We start from the raw sequence: 22,130 nt of genomic DNA, 5'->3' as shown, positions 1-22,130 counted from the left end.
ACCAACACACTTCGGTACCGGTACGATATGTATTGTGATTCGATACTGTGATTTTATTGCGATTTGATGTTCCGAACATATTGCTCACTATATGTACCGGGAAGAGGCAGTTAACCGGGCGCCGAAAACATGGATGTCGATTAAGGCAGACCCCCGCACCTCTCTGATTCAGAGGGGTTGGGTTAAATGTGGAAGACACATTTCAGTTGAATGCATTCAGTTATACAACTGACTAGGTATCTCCCTTTCCATAATAAGCACGGTGGTGGATGTCTGCTGCAGAGAGACCATGAGAACATGAGTTTTGATTAGTCATGGAGCAGTCATGGAAATAAAAGACATATTGGCCCACTATTTAAAAATAAGATGGAAAACATGCTACAGGATCAAAATGATAGTTTAGGTGTAGGTACAGCCTACTAGCACTTGCTGACGCTACCTAGCAAAACATATATATATACACAGTGCCTTTGGGAAAGTCATCAGACCCCTTAACTTTTTATTATTCTAAAATTGATGAAATAAATACAAATTCCTCAGCAATCTACACACAATACCCCATAATGACAAAGCAAAAACAAGTTTTGAGAAATTTTCGCAAATTTACTAAATATAAAAAACATAAATAACTTATTTACATAGTAGTTAGACCCTAAGACTCAAATTCAGCTCAGGTACATCCTGTTTCCATTGGTCATACTTGAGATTTTTCTACAACCTGATGGAAGTCCACCTGTGGTAAATTCTATTGATTGGACATGATTTGGAAAGGCACACACCTGTCTATATAAGGTCCCACAGTTGGCAGTGCTTGTCAGAGCAAAAACCAAACCATGAGGTCAAAGAAATTGTCCGTAGAGCTCCGAGACAGAATTCTTTTGAGGCACAGATCTGGGGAAGGGTACCAAAACATGTCTGCAGCAGGTTCCCAAGAACACAGTGGCAGAAGTTTGGAACAACTAAGACTCATCCTAGAGCTGGCCGCCCGGCCGAACTGAGCAATCAGGGGAGAAGGGCCTTGGTCAGGGAGGTGACCAAGAACCCGATGGTCACACTGACAGAGCTCTAGAGTTCCTCTGTGGAGATGGGAGAACCTACCAGAAGGACAACCATCTCTGCAGCACTCCACCAATCAGGCCTTTATGGTAGACTGGCCAGATGGAAGCCACTCCTCAGTAAAAGGCCCATGACAGTCCGCTTGGAGTTTGCCAAAATGCACCTTAAGACTCTCAGACCATGAGGAACAAGACTCTCTGGTCTGATGAAACAAAGATTGAACTCTTTGTCCTGAATGCCAAGCGTCACGTCTGGAGGAAACCTGGCACCATCCCTATGGAGAAGCACGGTGGTGGCAGCATCATGCTGTGGGGTGTTTTTCAGTGGCAGGGACCGGGAGACCAGTCAGGATCAAGGGAAAGATGAACGGAGCAAAGTACAGAGAGATCCTTGATGAAAACCTGCTCCAGAGTGCTCAGGACCTCAGACTGGGGTGAAGGTTCACCTTCCAACAGGACAACGACCCTAAGCACACAGCCAAGACAATGCAGGAGAGGCTTCGGCACAAGTCTCTGAATGTCCTTGAGTGGCCCAGCCAGAGCCTGGACTTGAACCTGATAGAACATCTCTGGAGAGACCTGAAAATAGCTGTGCAGCAACGCTCCCCATCCAACCTGACAAAGCTTGGGAGGATCTGCAGAGAAGAATGGGAGAAACTCCACAAATACAGGTCTGTCAAGCTTGTACCCAAGAAGATTCGAGGCTGTAATCGCTGCCAAAGGTGCTTCAACAAAGTACGAGTAAAGGATCTGAATTTTTATGTAAATGTCATTTTTCAGTTTTTTATAAATTAGCAAACATTTCTAAAAACCTGTTTTTGCTTTGTCATTATGGGGTATTGTGTGTAGATTGATGAGGGAAAAAACGATTGAATACATTTTAGAATAAGGCTGTAACGTAACAAAATGTGGAAAAAGTCAAGGGGTCTGAATACTTTACGAATTAACTGTATATACACTGAACAAAAATATAAACCAACATGCAACAATTTCAAAGATTTTACTGAGTTACAGTTCATATAAGGGATTCAGTCAATTAAAATAAATTCATTAGGCCATAATCTATGGATCAGTGTGTTCAGTGTGTATTAATCTATGGGTCAGTGTGTTCAGTGTGTATTAATCTATGGATCAGTGTGTTCAGTGTGTATTAATTTATGGGTCAGTGTGTTCAGTGTGTATTAATCTATGGGTCAGTGTGTTCAGTGTGTATTAATCTATGGGTCAGTGTGTTCAGTGTGTATTAATCTATGGGTCAGTGTGTTCAGTGTGTATTAATCTATGGGTCAGTGTGTTCAGTGTGTATTCATCTATGGGTCAGTGTGTTCAGTGTGTATTAATCTATGGGTCAGTGTGTTCAGTGTGTATTAATCTATGGGTCAGTGTGTTCAGTGTGTATTAATCTATGGGTCAGTGTTTTCAGTGTGTATTAATCTATGGGTCAGTGTGTTCAGTGTGTATTAATCTATGGGTCAGTGTGTTCAGTGTGTATATATACTTTTTTACAAATCAACACTTAACATTGCGAAATGTAACTGTATCGATGTTTCCCCCCCATCACTACTCAAAGTAATACACTAAGTAGGTAATAGTGTGCCATTTGGGATGCACTGTGTCTCTTATTTGACAGCAGTCTGATGACCTTGTGGTGAACGTCAGCTAAGGCCTCATTACCATCGTGGATCAAGAAGCATTGATGCTCCGGTTTCTCATCTCAAACTGACATAAAGAGAAGAGAGGATACCATTTCTGCTCCTCATTCACATAAAGAGAGGACAGGATACCATTTCTGCTCCTCATTCACATAAAGAGAGGACAGGATACCATTTCTGCTCCTCATTCACATAAAGAGAGGACAGGAATATATTTCTGCTCCTCATTCACATAAAGAGAGGACAGGATACCATTTCTGCTCCTCATTCACATAAAGAGAAGAGAGGATACCATTTCTGCTCCTCATTCACATAAAGAGAGGACAGGAATATATTTCTGCTCCTCATTCACATAAAGAGAGGACAGGATACCATTTCTGCTCCTCATTCACATAAAGAGAAGAGAGGATACCATTTCTGCTCCTCATACACATAAAGAGAGGACAGGATGATATTTTTGCTCCTCATTCACATAAAGGGAAGCTTATTGTACTGGACCCAGGCTTTAGCTGTGAAACATGTACACACACAAAAACAAACTCACACACACACACACCTGTACACACACACAAGCACATGCACACCCACAAACACACACACACTTGCATACATGCCATTTGTGCGCACACACACACACACACACACACACACACACACACACACACACACACACACACACACACACACACACACACACACACACACACACACACACACACACACACACACACACACACACACACACACACACACTCTGCCATACACTATCCCACTTACCATTCTCTCCACTTCACAGAAGGGCACTTCACCTTGTTGCCACCTTGTACATTTTCTAAGCCTGACGATAGTATACTGCACAATCTTGAACCCAGGCTGTGTGTGCGTGTGTGTGTGCGTGTGTATGTGTGTGTTTGTCAGGTGTTCTACACAGAGATGAGGAACAGTCGGCCAGTGAGTACTGCCGTGACGCTGGAGGTGCCTCTCAGTCTGGACATGCTGACCACCGTAAGTAACATGTCCTCTCCTCAGAGTGATGCCAGTGATACTGTTAGCTGTATATGTATGGATGTGTCCTTACAGTAACCATAACAGTATGGATGTGTCCTTACAGTAACTCTAACAGTATGGATGTGTCCTTACAGTAACTCTAACAGTATGGACGTGTCCTTACAGTAACTATAACAGTATGGATGTGTCCTTACAGTAACTCTAACAGTATGGATGTGTCCTTACAGTAACTCTAACAGTATGGATGTGTCCTTACAGTAACCATAACAGTATGGATGTGTCCTTACAGTAACCATAACAGTATGGACATGCCCTTACATTAACAGTAACAGTATGGATGTGTCCTTACAGTAACTCTAACAGTATGGATGTGTCCTTACAGTAACCATAACAGTATGGACATGCCCTTACAGTAACTCTAACAGTATGGACATGTCCTTACAGTAGCTCTAACAGCATGGATGTGTACTTACAGTTACCATAACAGTATGGACATGCCCTTATAGTTACCATAACAGTATGGACGTGTACTTACAGTTACCATAACAGTATGGATGTGTCCTTACAGTAACCATAACAGTATGGACATGCCCTTACAGTAACTCTAACAGTATGGACTTGTCCTTACAGTAACCTTAATGGTATGGACTTGTCCTCACAGTAACTGTAACAGTATGGACGTGTCCTTAAAGTAAATCTAACAGTATGGACGTGTCCTTTACAGTAATTCTAACAGTATGGATTTGTCCTTAAAGTAAATCTAACAGTATGGACGTGTCCTTTACAGTAATTGAACAAATAAATGGGTGATAGAAGTAGATGATTAGGCATCTGGTGGAATTCTTTTAAAAGTAGAAGTTTTTTATCCGTTTTGAGGAGGTCACATAGTGTTTCTTGGAAAACAAATAGTTGACTGTTTTATCCTACTTAATCCAACATAATTACTTATTTATTATTTTGGCTCTTATTCTCTCTTAGGGGCAATTGGATGGACAAGCAAGTTTTGTAAGTAGTATTCAGACAGAACTGTGCTACTTGTGCCAAACATATTTGAGTGTAAAACTTTAAAGTTACATAATTGTTGTCTAATGTAATCTTATCCACAGCCTTTGTATGTACAGTACCAGTAAAAAGTTTGGACACACCTACACATTCAAGTGTTTTTCTTTATTTTTACTATTTTCTACATTGTAGAATAATAGTGAAGACATCAAAGCTATGAAATAACACATATGGAATCATGTAGTAACCAAAAAAAGTATTAAACAAATGAAAATATATTTCATATTTGAGATTCTTCAAAGTAGCCACCCTTTGCCTTGATGACAGCTTTGCACTCTCTTGGCATTCTCTCAACCAGCTTCATGAGGTAGTCACCTGGAACGGATTTCAATTAACAGTTGTGTCTTGTTAAAAGTTAATTTGTGAAATTTCTTTCCTTAATGCATTTGATCCAATCAGTTGCGTTGTGACAAGGTAGGGTTGGTATACAGAAGATAGCCCTATTTGGTAAAAGACCGAGTCCATATTAGGGCAAGAACAGGTCAAATAAGCAAAGAGAAATTACAGTCCATCATTACTTTAAGACATGAAGGTCAGTCAATCGGGGAAATTTCAAGAACATTTAAAGTTTCTTCAAGTGCAATCGCAAAAACCATCAAGCGTTATGATGAAACTGGCTCTCATGAGGACCGCCACAGGAAAGGAAGACCCAGAGTTACCTCTGCTGCAGAGGATAAGCTCATTAGAGTTACCAGCCTCAGAAATTGCAGCCCAAATAAATGCTTCACAGAGTTCAAGTAACAGACACATCTCAACATCAACTGTTCAGAGGACACTGCATTAATCAGGCCTTCATGGTCAAATTGCTGCAAAGAAACCACTACTAAAGAACCCCAATAATAAGAAGAGACATGCTTGGGCCAAGAAACACAAGCAATGGACATTGGAAATATGTCCTTTGGTCTAATGAGTCGAAATTGGAGATTTTGGTTCCAACCGCTGTGTCTTTGTGAGACACAGAGTAGGTGAACGGATGATCTCCGAATGTGTGGTTCCCACCGTGAAGCATGGAGGAGGAGGTGTGATGGTGCTTTGCTGGTGACTCTGTCAGTCACTTATTTAGAATTCAAGGCACACTTAACCAGCATGGCTACCACAGCATTCTGCAGTGATACGCCATCCCATCTGGTTTGCGCTTAGTGGGACTATAATTTATTTTTCAATAGGTCAATGACCCAACACACCTCCAGGCTGGAGAGTGAGAAGGAGAGTGATGGAGTGCTGCATCAGATGACCTGGCCTCCACAATCACCTGGCCTCAACCCAATTGAGATGGTTTGGGATGAGTTGGACCACAGAGTAAAGGAAAAGAAGCCAATAAGTACTAAGCATATGTGGGAACTCCTTCAAGACATTTGGAAAAGCATTCCAGGTGAAGCTGGTTGAGAGAATACCAAGAGTGCCACATGGAATGACGCTGGAGAGACGAAGCAGGTATGGGGAGTAAAACATTTAATAAATAACGGACATGGAACAAGACAGGAACAGCGTCAGCAAACTAATACTAAAGACAAAAACAATACAATGCAACAGCGGGGAACAGAGCTGGGGAACAAATATAGGGGAGGAAATAAACAGGTGATAAGTGAGTCCAGGTGTGTCCAATATCGCTGATGCTCATGACGAGGAAAGGCAGGTGTGCGTAATGGATGGAAGGAGTGCGTGATGCAGGGCAGCCTGACACCCTCAAGCACCAGGGAAGAGGGAAGAGCGGGAGCAGAGGTGACAGTACCCCCCCTCTTGGGGCGCCACCCGGCGTCCCACCTGGGCGAACCGGCCGAGACATGGGCGCTGGGCAAGCCGGTTGGGGCGTGGGAGCCCAACAAACTGGCAGGAGCGTGAGAGCCTGGCGAGCCAGCTGAGGCATGGAAGCCAGACAATCCGGCTGAGGCAAGACGCCTGTCAATCCCGCTGCAGCGAGGGAGGCGGGATGCAGGGCAGCCTGACACCCTCGAGCGCCGGGGGGGGGGGGGGGGAAGAGCGGGAGCAGACGTGACAAAGAGTATGCATTCTACTTTGAAGAATCTAAAATATATTTTTATTTGTTTAACACTTTTTTGGTTACTACATGATTCCATATGTGTTATTTCATAGTTTTGATGTCTTCACTATTATTCTACAATGTAGAAAATAGTAAAAATAAAGAAAAACCCTTGAATGAGTAGCTGTGTCCAAACTTTTGACTGGTGCTGTATGTGAATGGAAGTTTCAGAGCAGACAAGCTTACTATGCACTCTCTCACTCTCTCTCACCCTTTCTCCTAGGATGTGGACATTGGTAACCTTAAAGTTGCCACCCAGTACAGAGTTAGTGTTGGTGCGTATGGATGGGCAGGCGAGGGCCGACCCAGCATGCCCAGGGACATCAGCACTTCTTCACAAGGTAATCAAGGGTGACAGCAGAGGTGACAGCAAAGGTGACCACAATACTGTGCTGTACTTTTTTCTCTTTTTTTTTACTCTACAAGCTAGACCTGTCTGAGGTGTGCTGTCACTGCTTATCCATATATTTTACACTTATATATTCTCATCCCATTCCTTTACTAGATTGTGTGTATTAGGGTTTGTTGTGGGATTGTTAGATATTAGGTTTTGTTGTGGGATTGTTAGATATTAGGTTTTGTTGTGGGATTGTTAGATATTAGGTTTTGTTGTGGGATTGTTAGATATTAGGTTTTGTTGTGGGATTGTTAGATATTACCTGTTTGATACTGCTGCACTGTCGGATCTAGAAGCATAAGCATTCCGCTACACTCACAATAACATCTGCTAACCATGTGTATGTGACCAATAAAATGTGATTTGATTTGATGTGTATGTGTTAATGCAGTGGTTCCCAAACGTGGGGTCTGAAACTCAAATGAGGTCCCTTGAGAAAATCTGCAATCTTATCAAACAAATTAAGAACTTATTTTAGAACACTACCTTTTAGTGTCAACTAAGAGCCTTTTACACCTTCTACATTATTGTGTGTAAGGATAACCAGCGGGACCTAAAATTCGGTGAATAATGAACACAGCGGTAATTAAGGAATATACATTTTCCAAGTTGGATCCCCTGAATCTAGTGTCAACTTTTTTTGTTGTGTGCAGACAAAGTACAAGAAACCCTGTGTTAATGTCATGTATGGTATACAGTATGTGGTGGTATATTAATATCATCTATGGTATACAGGATGTTGTGGTATATTAATATCATGTATGGTATACAGTATGTGGTGGTATATTAATATCATGTATGGTATACAGTATGTGGTGGTATATTAATATCATCTATGGTATACAGTATGTGGTGGTATATTAATATAATGTATGGTATACAGTATGTGGTGGTATATTAATATCATGTATGGTATTCAGTATGTGGTGGTATATTAATATCATGTATGGTATTCAGTATGTGGTGGTATATTAATATCATCTATGGTATACAGTATGTGGTGGTATATTAATATCATGTATGGTATACAGTATGTGGTGGTATATTAATATCATGTATGGTATACAGTATGTGGTGGTATATTAATATCATGTATGGTATACAGTATGTGGTGGTATATTAATATCATCTATGGTATACAGTATGTGGTGGTATATTAATATCATGTATGGTATACAGTATGTGGTGGTATATTAATATCATGTATGGTATACAGTATGTGGTGGTATATTAATATAATCTATGGTATACAGGATGTTGTGGTATATTAATATAATGTATGGTATACAGTATGTTGTGGTATATTAATATCATGTATGGTATACAGTATGTGGTGGTATATTAATATCATCTATGGTATACAGTATGTTGTGGTATATTAATATCATGTATGGTATACAGTATGTTGTGGTATATTAATATCATGTATGGTATACAGTATGTGGTGGTATATTAATATCATGTATGGTATACAGGATGTTGTGGTATATTAATATAATGTATGGTATACAGTATGTTGTGGTATATTAATATCATCTATGGTATACAGTATGTTGTGGTATATTAATATCATGTATGGTATACAGTATGTTGTGGTATATTAATATCATGTATGGTATACAGTATGTGGTGGTATATTAATATCATCTATGGTATACAGTATGTTGTGGGATATTAATTGTCTTCCTGTTTTCATGTTGTTGTTTATTGTTTCCTTCCTTGTAATTCCCCCTCTAGGATGAATTTATTTGACTTTGTAAATCGAGCATGATCTTACATTGAGTTCAGCGGGACATTTAAATGTCACATGACAGGGTTGTTCTTTCCCATCCGCAGAGATGTGTATGCCTCCGTCCCCTCCCACTCAGCCCACTGTCGTGGCCGTATCGGACACAGAGCTTGCGTTGTCGTGGACACAGGGTGAGAGTGAGGGAAGTGCACCAGTTCTACACTTTCTTGTTGCTTACATCAGGTACGTTTATACAGTGACTATTTAGCTTACGCTAGCGGTAAACAATTCTAGTCAGTCTTCTACTTTTTTCCTTAACCTTTATTTAACTAGGCAAGTCAGTTAAGATCAAATTCTTATTTACAATGACGGCCTACCCCGGACGACGCTATGCCAATTGTGCGCCACCTTATGGGACTCCCAATCACGGCCGGATGTGATACAGCCTGGATTCAAACCAGGGACTGTAGGGACGCCTATTGCACTGAGATGCAGTGCCTTAGACCGCTGCGCCACTCGGGAGCCCAGATGTGCCTAGATGTGGTCTGTTTTAGTGTACATCCAAGTAAATATGTTAAGAATATCCAAAATGACAATAAGGTTTATTTATGTCAGTACCTGAAATGTAAAGGTTATTGAGATTCCTTGCCACTACTGTGTCGACCTCTGAGTGGCGCGGTGGTCTAAGGCACTGCATCAGTGCTAGCTGTGCCTCTAGAGAGTTTGGTTTTGAGTCCAGGCTCTGTCGCAGCCGGCTGCAACCGGGAGACCCATGGGGCGGTGCACAATTGGCCCAGCGTTGTCCGGGTTATTTTTATTTGATTTTTATTTCACCTTTATTTAACCAGGTAAGCTAGTTGAGAACAAGTTCTCATTTACAACTGCGACCTGGCCAAGATAAAGCAAAGCAGTGCGACAGAAACAACAACACAGAGTTACATGGAATAAACAAGCGTACAGTCAATAACACAATAGAAAGAAAAAAAAAGTCTATATACAGTTTGTGCAAATGGCATGAGGAGGTATGGCAATAAATAGGCCATAGTTGCAAAGTAATTACAATTTAGCAGATTAACACTGGAGTGATAGATGAGCAGATGATGAGCAGATGATGGTGTGTAAGTAGTGATACTGGTGTGCAAAAGAGTAAATTAAAGTAAATAAAAACAATATGGGGATGAGGTAGGTAGATTGGGTGGGCTATTTACAGATGGACTATGTACAGCTGCAGCGATCGGTTAGCTGCTCAGATAGCTGATGTTTAAAGTTAGTTTGGGAAATGTTAGTCTCCAGCTTCAGCGATTTTTGCAATTAGTTCCAGTCACTGGCAGCAGAGAACTGGAAGGAAAGGCGGCCAAAGGAGGTGTTGGCTTTGGGGATGACCAGTGAGATATACCTGCTGGAGCGCGTGCTACGGGTGGGTGTTGTTATCGTGACCAGTGAGCTGCGATAAGGCAGAGCTTTACCTAGCATATACTTGTAGATGACCTGGAGCCAGTGGGTCTGGCGATGAATATGTAGCGAGGGCCAGCCGACTAAAGAATACAGGTCGCAGTGGTGGGTGGTATAAGGTGATTTGGTAACAAAACGGATGGCACTGTGATAGACTGCATCCAGTTTACTGAGTAGCGTATTGGAAGCTGTTTTGTAGATGATATCGCTGAAGTCGAGGATCGGTAGGATAGTCAGTTTTACTAGGGTAAGTTTGGCGGCGTGAGTGAAGGAGGCTTTGTTGCGAAATAGATAGCCGATTCTAGATTTGATTTTGGATTGGAGATGTTTGATATGAGTCTGGAAGGAGAGTTTACAGTCTAGCCAGACACCTAGGTATTTGTAGTTGTCCACATATTCTAAGTCAGAACCGTCCAGAGTAGTGATGCTAGTCGGGCAGGCGGGTGCGGGCAGCGAACGGTTTAAAAGCATGCATTTGGTTTTGCTAGTGTTTAAGAGCAGTTGGAGGCCACGGAAGGAGTGATAAGGGGAGGGTTCCATCGCGCACTAGCGACTCCTGTGGCGGGTCGGGCGCAGTGCACGCTGACACGGTCGCCAGGTGTACGGTGTTTTCCTCCGACACATTGGTGCGGCTGTCTTCTGGGGTTAAGTGGGCATTGTGTCAAGAAGCAGTACGACTTGGTTGGGTTGTGTTTCGGAGGACGCACAGCTCTCAACCTTCGCCTCTCCTGACTCCGTAGGGGAGTTGAAGCGATGGGACAAGACTGTAACTACCAATTGGATACCATGAAATTGGGGAGAAAAAGAAGAAAGAAAAGAAAAGCCCTCTGAAGACAGTAATGTTTTTATACCTTTTTGCAGATTTGTTCCAGTCTAGAATGCATGTTTCAGTTTGAATTCTCAACTCTACCAAACCACAGTGGTTCTATTTGAACAGCTGTTTTCTTCACACAGTCCATTTAAAATGAGAAGTATTGATTTAAAAAATAACATTGACTGAGGAAAGCGAGATGGACAGTATTTAAAGTACCAGCTGTACATGTTCAACTCTGATGACCTCACCCTGCCAAGCCTCTGACAGACAATTGTCTGATTTGTAATATCCTCATGTTCCCAGCCAATAGAGTAAGATACTGTTTCACGCCTGTTAGAACAAGCAAGTACTTGGATTTGGGTTGATCCGTTGCCCGATTCTAATTCCAAATGGCAACTGAAAAAAGGTAGAAAGGGTTGTTTAAATGGAGCTACATCAATATATCTCTTATATTTCTAGACCTCAGCATATATTCAATTTCACATCAACATTTGCTGAAAACACTATCCCGGTGTTGGCTGCCAATCAGTTGAGAATGAGTTGTGTTTCTGTGTTAAGACGAGTGTGTTAAGACTCAACTTTGACCTGTGAACCGTGTTGGGACTGGAAGTGTGCAGGACAGGTGTGCAGTATGGGGTGAGAACCCTGTAAGCTAACCTGGCAGTTACGCAGTCAGTGGCCCTCTAGTTAAGTGGAGCATGAAGCTGGAGAAACACACTCGTTAACAAGGTGCAGACTAACGCAGACCATGAATTAAGTTGCACACTCCAAATTCCTCCCAGTTAAAAAAATAAATAAATGCATTATTTCATGAGATATAAACATTTTTCTCTCAGTGTTTTATATTCTGAATAGTGTTTTAGTCAGTGCACCAGTGTAATTCCTATATGAATGGTCTCCTCTATACAGGCCTGAGATGGACACAGAGTGGACCTACATCAGGGAGCCCATTGAAGCCAACTCCATGGTACTGAAAGGGTTAAGCCCCGACACGGAATACCAGTTTGTGGTCCGAGCCGCCAACGTCCATGGAGTGAGCCCTCCCAGCGCCATCAACAACCCCATCCGCACCCCTGGTAACTGCCCCGCCACTGTGTGTGTGTGTGTGTGTGTGTGTGTGTGTGTGTGTGTGTGTGTGTGTGTGTGTGTGTGTGTGTGTGTGTGTGTGTGTGTGTGTGTGTGTGTGTGTGTGTGTGTGTGTGTGTGTGTGTGTGTGTGTGTTGTGCATGCATAGAGAGCGTATGTGTTTTCTGTCCATTTCTTTAAGTCCATGGAGATAAAGCGATAGACTTAGACCGGGTCCAGAGAATTGTATTTTCCTATTATTATAATGTAAATTACAATTGGTGTGGTGGGGGGAAGGGAGGTTTATGGGCTGATTGATATTGACATGAGAGAGAAAGAGGTTTGTGTCACAAATGGCACACTATTCCCTACATAGTGCACTACTTTTGACAGATCCCTATGGGCCCTGGTCAAATGCAGTGCACTATATAGAGAATAGGATGCCATTTAGGAGGCTACCAGAGATAACCCTGAGGCCCCGGATCAGTACTGTTTTTGTAGGGGAGAGAGGGGCCATGGTAGACTGGCAGTCTATGGACAAACATCAGCAAGTAAGCTTTACTCTGGTGTGTGTGTGTGTACGTGTGCAAGTATGGAAGTGTGTTTATTTGTTTTATTTATTTGTTTGCACACACACTGTATTAGGTAAACATAAGGTTATAAATACAGGTTGGAGGTAAGACTCCCATTACGTACTGGATACAAGTTTAACCCTTTACAGAACAGAGAGAGGTTCCTGATGCCATGTTGTGAGGAGGACTGTGGGAGCTGTTGTCCTGTCAATCCAACTCCTAGAGCCATGTGGGTGGGCGGCTGGCGCGCAGACACATGGTGGCAATCACAGGGTTAAACTGGACTGAATGAAGCATCTGAAGTCCTGTTGGTTTGGACAGAGAGGCTGTCCCAACACACTGTGTCACAAGCCTGCCCCCCCTCACAGGGCGAAAATCGGGTTACGCCCTGGCCTCATCAGACAGGATTAAGAGCGGGGGGATGGGGGAGGTTCCCCCCCCCCCCCCCCCCCACGGGGAAGGGCGGGTTTGTACAGGACTTGACTAGCACCCATATCTCCAAATTAACTCCCTGCATGACCAAAAACATGGGGCACCTGAGGGGAGGGTGGCGTGACACATCCCCACTGTCTTATTTGTAGTTCCCTCCCACAAAACAAAGAATAAAGAGGATAGGATCATTTTAATGCCAATCTTCTTTACCATAACACATTGAGGCCTCATACTGTTTTCACTCTGATTGAAAAAGTTTTCTCCTTACTAAACACAACCCATTTTAATTCCCACTCCTACATTATGGTCAATAGTAACCTTACCTCACTCCTACATTATGGTCAGTAGCAACCTTACCCCACTCCTACATTATGTTCAATAGTAACCTTACCCCACTCCTACATTATGTTCAATAGTAACCTTACCCCATTCCTACATTATGATCAGTAGTAACCTTACCCCACTCCTACATTATGGTCAGCAGTAACCTTACCCCACTCCTACATTATGGTCAGTAGTAACCTTACCTCACTCCTACATTATGGTCAGCAGTAACCTTACCTCACTCCTACATTATGGTCAGTAGTAACCTTACCCCACTCCTACATTATGGTCAGTAGTAACCTTATCTCACTCCTACATTATGGTCAGTAGTAACCTTACCCCACTCCTACATTATGGTCAGTAGTAACCTTACCTCACTCCTACATTATGGTCAGTAGTAACCTTACCCCACTCCTACATTATGGTCAGTAGTAACCTTATCTCACTCCTACATTATGGTCAGTAGTAACCTTACCCCACTCCTACATTATGGTCAGTAGTAACCTTACCCCACTCCTACATTATGGTCAGCAGTAACCTTACCCCACTCCTACATTATGGTCAATAGTAACCTTATCTCACTCCTACATTATGGTCAGTAGTAACCTTACCCCACTCCTACATTATGGTCAATAGTAACCTTATCTCACTCCTACATTATGGTCAATAGTAACCTTACCCCACTCCTACATTATGGTCAGTAGTAACCTTACCCCACTCCTACATTATGGTCAGCAGTAACCTTACCCCACTCCTACATTATGGTCAATAGTAACCTTATCTCACTCCTACATTATGGTCAGTAGTAACCTTACCCCACTCCTACATTATGGTCAATAGTAACCTTATCTCACTCCTACATTATGGTCAGTAGTAACCTTACCTCACTCCTACATTATGGTCAGCAGTAACCTTACCTCACTCCTACATTATGGTCAATAGTAACCTTACCTCACTCCTACATTATGGTCAATAGTAACCTTACCTCACTCCTACATTATGGTCAGTAGTAACCTTACCCCACTCCTACATTATGGTCAGTAGTAACCTTACCTCACTCCTACATTATGGTCAGTAGTAACCTTACCCCACTCCTACATTATGGTCAGTAGTAACCTTACCGCACTCCTACATCATGGTCAGCAGTAACCTTACCCCACTCCTACATTATGGTTAGGAGTAATTATTTTGAGTTTGTTCTGCACACACACACAGAGACACACAGCATTATATGTGAAATAAAACATTTAGGTTGGGGATTCTAAACATCATGGTGTTTTTGTTTCCTACTGTCTGGTCGGACTCAGCCTGGTCTCTGTCTGCATGGTCAGTCGTATATCTGGGGGACAGGTTCCAGTATGTGGTGAAACAAGCTCTCTACACTGTGACAGGTAGACCTGGGACACCTACTGTATTAGCCTGGTCCCAGATCTGTTTGTGCCATTATGTCAACTCCTTGTCATGACTTTGACACAACAGCACAAGCTGATCTATCTAGGATCAGGCTACTACTGTATATCATCCATCCCTATAAAGGGGATCATCCACCAACATTTATTAGCTAATCATCATCATCCTCAGCACCATGGGCTCCCTGTGTGTTTGCTGCCCACTCGACCAAGTCCCCACCATAGAGTTGGATAGAGTACCTGCCACAAGGCCTGTGTTAGCATGGGCAGCTATTTCCAACTCTATGTTCCCCACCTATCCATCTGTCTGGAGAGTCAGACTAACTGTGACATTGTGACTCACTGTGCTCTTGTCATAGTCTCATGATGCTGATATTGTACTTGTACTGTACACTGTGTCTATTTAATTCTATACATAATAGTGTCCATATCCATAGGCACAGCAGAGGTTGGCAGCAGCGGCTATGGCCAGCGATACATCACAGACGGCAAGATCAAAGATGAAGACGGATTTGACATAGACGACTCTGACTACGATGTCTTCATTGAGGAGGTGGGTCATCATGTCCATCAGGGCTCTGGGGTTAAGTTTTCCTTAGGTACAGATCTAGGATCCGCTTACCCTCTCTCAATCCTAACCTTAACCATTAGTGGGGGAAAGGAAAAACTGTCCCAAGATCAGTGTCTAGGGGAAAATTCACCCTAGACCGGTCACAGTGGCCCTAGAAACCCAGGAAAGCCACCCTACCAATCTTATCTTTATCTCAGTCATATCCCAGTCTGGAATCTATTCTCAGGGCAAATATTTAACGACTGTATGTTCTGGATTCCTTGTTCAAAAATCACTTTTAATGCAGATTATCCATTGAGATTGGTTTTTGGTCCAGGAATAGGGTTCATTTGGGTCCAGGAATAGGGTTCATTTGGGTCCAGGAATAGGGTTCATTTGGGTCCAGGAATAGGGCTCATTTGGGTCCAGGAATAGGGTTAATTTGGGTCCAGGAATAGGGCTCATTTGGGTCCAGGAATAGGGTTCATTTGGGTCCACAAATAGGGTTCATTTGGGTCCAGGAATAGGGTTCATTTGGGTCCAGGAATAGGGTTCATTTGGGTCCAGGAATAGGGTTCATTTGGGTCCAGGAATAGGTTTCATTTTGGTCCAGGAAAGCAGCTCTATAAGTATAACTATAGATTTGGCAACACTGTTTGTTTTAGGCATGCACCCAGTCTGTCCAATAACTAATCCAGCAAACTAAAGTAACCGTGGCAGTGGCACCCCTCTTAATCCATCTTGCCGTTTCGAAGCTGAAGCCGTTCCCTGCCATTCCCAACGGTGACAACCAGAGATCCCAGCTCCGTTCCCGGTCTGGAACGCCGTCCTCTCAGCCAGGCGGGAACGTCATCTACAGGATGGGCACGGTCGCACCCAACGCCATCCTCCTCCCCTCACCTCCCTCTGACCCAGAGCTGGGCTCCCCACTTACCCCCGTCACCCCTGAGCTGATCACCATGAGCCCCACCACCGACAGCCCTTCCCCCACCACCCTGCCTCCCACCACCCCCACGCCCCCCATGACCCAGTGGATAGGCCCCGTGCCCAGACTCTACGACCTAGCCTGTGAGGACACGGTGTGCCCCCCCGACAGCTTCTGCCTCAGTGACTACGACAGCGGAGGATCCCGTTGCCACTGCAACCTGGGCCGCAGTGGTGACATCTGCTCCTACGGTGAGTCAGTCCAGGTCAGGTCAGGTCAGGGGGAGTTAACCCTGTGATGACAGGACTTGGACCTTGGATTAGGACAGGGACTTGCTAGCGTTCTCCTCCCCCTGCTCCTCTTCCTCCTGCTTTTCATGCTTCTCCTCCTCTTGCTCCTCCTCCTCCTGCTCTTCCTCCTGCTCTTCCTCTTCTTCTGCTCCTCTTACTCCTGCTCCTCTTCCTGCTCCTCTGCCTGCTCCTCCTCCTGCTCTTCCTCTTCTTCTGCTCTTCTTACTCCTGCTCCTCTTCCTGCTCCTCTGCCTGCTCTTCCTCCTGCTCTTCCTCTTCTTCTGCTCCTCTTACTCCTGCTCCTCTTCCTGCTCCTCTGCCTGCTCCTCCTCCTGCTCTTCCTCTTCTTCTGCTCCTCTTACTCCTTCTTCTGCTCCCTTCTCCTCCTCCTGCTCTTCCTCTTCTTCTGCTCCTCTTACTCCTGCTCCTCTTCCTGCTCTTCCTCTGCCTGCTCCTCCTCCTGCTGCTTCCTCTTCTTCTGCTCCTCCTCTACTTCTGCTCATCCTCCTCCTGCTCCTCTTCCTCCTGTTTTTCCTCTGCTCCTGCTCCTCCTCTTTCTCCCCTTCCTCCTCTCCTCTTCCTGCTCCTCCTCAGAAATATACTCAAAGCATTTTATCTCCTGAGTCTTATAAACCCTGAGAATAATTTGACAGACTTTATTGAGTGTTTTTAACCCCTCTCCTCGTGGGAGAATGGATCAACCCTGTGCAATCGGAGCGTTCTATCCTCTGTAATTGGTGGGAGGGGGGGGGGTACCCCAGAGACAGTGGCTGAGTTTAGGTCTATAGACATCCTTCTGGAAATGATCTGTGTCCTCTCTTTCTCTGAAAATGTCTCTCTGGTGGAGATAGGGTCTCTGGATAGGGTGTCTCTGGTGTAGGCCAAATTCTGTGTCATGAACACAAATTGATCATGTGGCGCACAGGGAGAAAGGGAGGGGGCAGAGTTTCGAATATGTTTGTGTTTCACCTAAATTCAACTGGGTCGTATTCATTATTCACCAAACAGAAGAAGCAAACTAAAACAAAGATGGACTATACCTGAGCTTGTCCAATAACCAACGCTTGTTTTCGCTTTCCATTGCAAAGCCTTTTGCCACGGTGTGCCCTAATGAATACCATCATGATCTTCCACCTGGTTCTGCCTTGCACTCCTACGTTTTTGAGCCCCAGTATTGAATTCAGTTGAGTGTGTTGCGTGTTCACACTGACTTGATCGATGCCATTGTAAAACACAGTGATGAACTGGTGTTTCCTGCTCTGTGTTTGCCAGGAGTGACGGTGCAGTTCCCAAGGTTCTATGGCCACTCCCACATGACCTTTGAACCTCTGAAGAACTCTTACCAGACCTTTCAGATGACCCTTGAATTCAAGGTACAGTACTATACCACTGGTTGTGTTTCTGTGTGTGTGGTCTGTGCATGTGCGTGTGTATTTCTGTCTGTATCTGTGTGTGTGTTGTGTGTTAGGCAGACTCGGAGGATGGCTTGTTGCTGTACTGTGGGGAGAATGAGCATGGCCGTGGAGACTTCACCTCTCTGGCTCTTGTACGAGGCAAGCTGCATTACAGGTGTGTGACCAGTTTGGTTGTGGCGGGTTTGTCAAGGTGTAGGGTGAATTTGCCCCTTGATGCTGATCTTGTGTCAGTCTTGCATTTTCCCCACTAATAATTAAGGTTAGTATTGGGGAGGAGAAGCTGATCCTAGATCTGTACTTAGGGGAAAATTCATACCAGACTGTGTGACAGAGATTAGACATGCTGTGATAGGGTCAGTGTGGTTGCGGCGGGGGAGACAGACGATGTGTTGTGGTTTTGCAGGTTTAATTGTGGCACTGGGGCAGCTCAGATAGTCAGCGAGACTCGCATGGTGCCGGGACAGTGGCACACTGTCACCGTGTTCAGGGACGGTATGAGTGGCTGGCTGAGAATGGACAACGATACGCCCATTTCAGGACGCTCACAGGTGAGGGCAGAACACAGCAGGTGAGCCAGCAACATTTTAGATTGGGTCGATATTTCACTGAGATAGAAGTATGATCTATAATGGTCTGTGTATCTAATGGCACCTGATTTCCTACATAGTGCACAGCTTTTGACCAGACCCCGATGGACTCTGGTCAAAAGTAGCGCGCAATATAGGGAATAGTGTGTCATTTGGGATGCGTACATCCATGATTGACATGTGATAATCTCTCCATTACAGAGCTTTGGCGCATCGTTTTGCCAGGATTAGCTATAGATTTGCTTGACTGTAATGGTTGACCCTCTCATTCTCCCCCACAGGGACAGTACACTAAGATCACATTCCGAAGCCCGTTGTACGTGGGAGGGGCTCCCAGTGCCTATTGGTTGGTCAGGGCCACAGGGAGCAACCGGGGCTTCCAGGGCTGCATCCAGAGCCTGACCATCAACAACAAGGCCACGGATCTCAGACCCTGGCCCCTAGGCAGTGCTCTGAGCGGGGCAGACATCGGTAAGGGAGGGGGTCCGATCCATACACGTCTGGATGTCTAGCTAGCTTATATCCTCTTCATTCCTAATGGTTTCTGATGTTTCTTTATGTTTTTCATTCAAGTCTTATAATCGTAGTCTTCTACCTCTAGTTTTAGTTCTAGCACTTCTAACAGAATGTCACTTTGTCCAATTTCCATGAATATTCTGATGTACTGTAGTCCATCATCCCATGTCTTTGGCCATGTCTGTGGAATGAATCTGTCCCCAGGTCAGATTTGAGCTGGAGAGTTGTCTGGCTTTCTGTAGGTCAACAGTCAGACACCATATTGATTAGTGCATTTATACTGGGTGTGGAGTTGAATGGACAGTCAATGTTGATGAGAGTCGACAGAACGAGGGAGATGCACTGCTGGTGCACTCTGTGTCAAAGTGGTAACACTCACTGTAGCACCACATAGGTGAAATCAATGAGGTGATTTGTTCAAAGAAAGATGATATGAAATACACATCCCATCCCATAATGATGATATGTAGAATAGGGATAGACAGCAGTGAAAAAATAGACTTTACTGACGCTTGGCTCTTCGTCTGTGGTAGTGTCATCCATATTGCATCTATTGGTCAAGTCTGGCTGTATAAGTAAATTAATTTAGAGTTAAAGGGCAGTTAAAGGGATAGCGTACCCGATTTAATCTGGTTACTACTCCTGCCCAGTAACTAGAATATGCATATAATTATTGGCTTTGGATAGAAAACACCCTAAAGTTTCTAAAACTGTTTGAATGGTGTCTGTGAGTATAACAGAACTCATATGGCAGGCAAAAACCTGAGAAGATTTCATGCAGGAAGTGGCCTGTCTGACAAGGTGTCGTTCTTCTTGTCTCTGTTTATTGAAGAGTGAGGATCTTAGCTGTCCCGTGACACTTCCTACGGCTGCCATAGGCTCTCAGAAGGCGGCAAAACGCTGAATCGTGGCTTTGCAGGCTCTGGCTGAAACAAAGTAGCGCGTTTGGGTAGTGGCTGTTTACAGTACTGTGAGACTCAGGCTCGTGCCCGCGTCGACCGAAAGCTTTGTTTTCTTTCCTCTGTTTAGCTAAATGGACATTCCCGGTCGGAATATTATCGCTTTTTTATGAGAAAAATGGCATAAAAATGGATTTTAAACAGCGGTTGACATGCTTCGAAGTACGGTAATGGAATATTTAGATTTTTTTTTGTCACGAATTGCGCCATGCGCGAGACCCTGATTTACCATTTCGGATAGTGTCTGGGACCCACGAACAAAACGCCGCTATTTGGATATAACGATGGATTATTTTGGACCAAACCAACATTTGTTATTGAAGTAGCAGTCCTGGGAGTGCATTCTGACGAAGACAACAAAAGGTAATCAAACTTTTGTAATAGTAAATCTGATATTGGTGAGTGCTAAACTTGCCGGGTGTCTAAATAGCTAGCCCGTGATGGCTGGGCTATGTACTTAGAATATTGCAAAATGTGCTTTCACCAAAAAGCTATTTTAAAATCGGACATATCGAGTGCATAGAGGAGTTCTGTATCTATAATTCTTAAAATAATTGTTATGCTTTTTGTGAACGTTTATCGTGAGTAATTTAGTAAATTGTTAGTGAATTCGCCGGAAGTTTGCGGGGGGTATGCTAGTTCTGAACGTCACATGCTAATGTAAAAAGCTGGTTTTTGATATAAATATGAACTTGATTGAACAAAACATGCATGTATTGTATAACATAATGTCCTAGGGTTGTCATCTGATGAAGATCATCAAAGGTTAGTGCTGCATTTAGCTGTCTTCTGGGTTTTTGTGACATTGTATGCTAGCTTGAAAAATGGGTGTCTGATTATTTCTGGCTTGGTACTCTGCTGACATAATCTAATGTTTTGCTTTCATTGTAAAGCCTTTTTGAAATCGGACAGTGTGGTTAGATTAACGAGAGTCTTGTCTTTAAATAGCTGTAAAATAGTCATATGTTTGAGAAATTGAAGTAATAGGATTTTTAAGGTATTTGAAAATCGCGCCACTGGATTAGACTGGCTGTTGCGTAGGTGGGACGAATTCGTCCCGCCTAGCCCAGGGATAGTTCATTTAGAGTTAGAGGGCAGTTAAAGGGATAGTTCATTTAGAGTTAGGGGGCAGTTAAAGGGATAGTTCATTTAGAGTTAGGGGGCAGTTAAAGGGATAGTTCATTTAGAGTTAGAGGGCAGTTAAAGGGATAGTTCATTTAGAGTTAGGGGGCAGTTAAAGGGATAGTTCATTTAGAGTTAGGGGGCAGTTAAAGGGATAGTTCATTTAGAGTTAGGGGGCAGTTAAAGGGATAGTTCATTTAGAGTTAGAGGGCAGTTAAAGGGATAGTTCATTTAGAGTTAGGGGGCAGTTAAAGGGATAGTTCATTTAGAGTTAGGGGGCAGTTAAAGGGATAGTTCATTTAGAGATGGGGGCAGTTAAAGAGAGAGTTCATCATAATCATCATAAAACACAAAACACATCATCACAAATGTAGCTTTGTTCTGAAAGTGAAAACTTGACTGCACAATTTCATGGGATTGTATTAACAGTGGACACCTTTTTTGTTGTTGTTAACTGTTTATTTAAACCCTACAGCGTCTGTGTGTATCCTTTCCGTTTGTTCTCCAGGTGAGTGCAGTGACAGTGTGTGTGAGATGATCACCTGCGACAACAAAGGGATCTGCTTTGCCAACCGAGCGGACGGGTACATCTGTCTGTGCCCTCTGGGCTTCAGAGGCATGCTCTGTGAAGAGAGTGAGTCATCTTTCTGTCCTCTAGTCTGCGTCACAAATGGCCAATAGGGCTCTGGTCAAAAGTAGTGCTCTGTGTAGGGAATAGGGTGCTATTTGGGATGCATCATACTGTACTTCTCTA

General features: G+C 43.7%; 1 protein-coding gene across 2 annotated transcripts in view; it reads left to right on the top strand.

Moving 5' to 3' along the window:
• egflam (EGF-like, fibronectin type III and laminin G domains) overlaps nt 1-22,130 on the top strand; it is a 48,141-nt gene that overhangs the window by 8,215 nt on the left and 17,796 nt on the right. For both annotated transcript variants that reach the window (XM_014172654.3, XM_014172653.3), the window contains exons 3-14: nt 3,626-3,712; nt 4,694-4,720; nt 7,042-7,159; nt 9,052-9,187; nt 12,120-12,286; nt 15,450-15,565; nt 16,318-16,738; nt 18,050-18,150; nt 18,246-18,346; nt 18,596-18,740; nt 19,061-19,250; nt 21,885-22,010. In XM_014172654.3, coding sequence (XP_014028129.1) covers nt 3,626-3,712; nt 4,694-4,720; nt 7,042-7,159; nt 9,052-9,187; nt 12,120-12,286; nt 15,450-15,565; nt 16,318-16,738; nt 18,050-18,150; nt 18,246-18,346; nt 18,596-18,740; nt 19,061-19,250; nt 21,885-22,010 — 1,735 coding nt within the window. The remainder of the gene's footprint in view (nt 1-3,625; nt 3,713-4,693; nt 4,721-7,041; nt 7,160-9,051; nt 9,188-12,119; nt 12,287-15,449; nt 15,566-16,317; nt 16,739-18,049; nt 18,151-18,245; nt 18,347-18,595; nt 18,741-19,060; nt 19,251-21,884; nt 22,011-22,130) is intronic.

Source organism: Salmo salar, chromosome 24 (assembly GCF_965601325.2).
Source record: "Salmo salar chromosome 24, fSalSal1, whole genome shotgun sequence".
Classification (NCBI taxonomy): Eukaryota; Metazoa; Chordata; class Actinopteri; order Salmoniformes; family Salmonidae; genus Salmo; species Salmo salar.
This window is presented reverse-complemented; position numbering and strand designations above follow the sequence as displayed.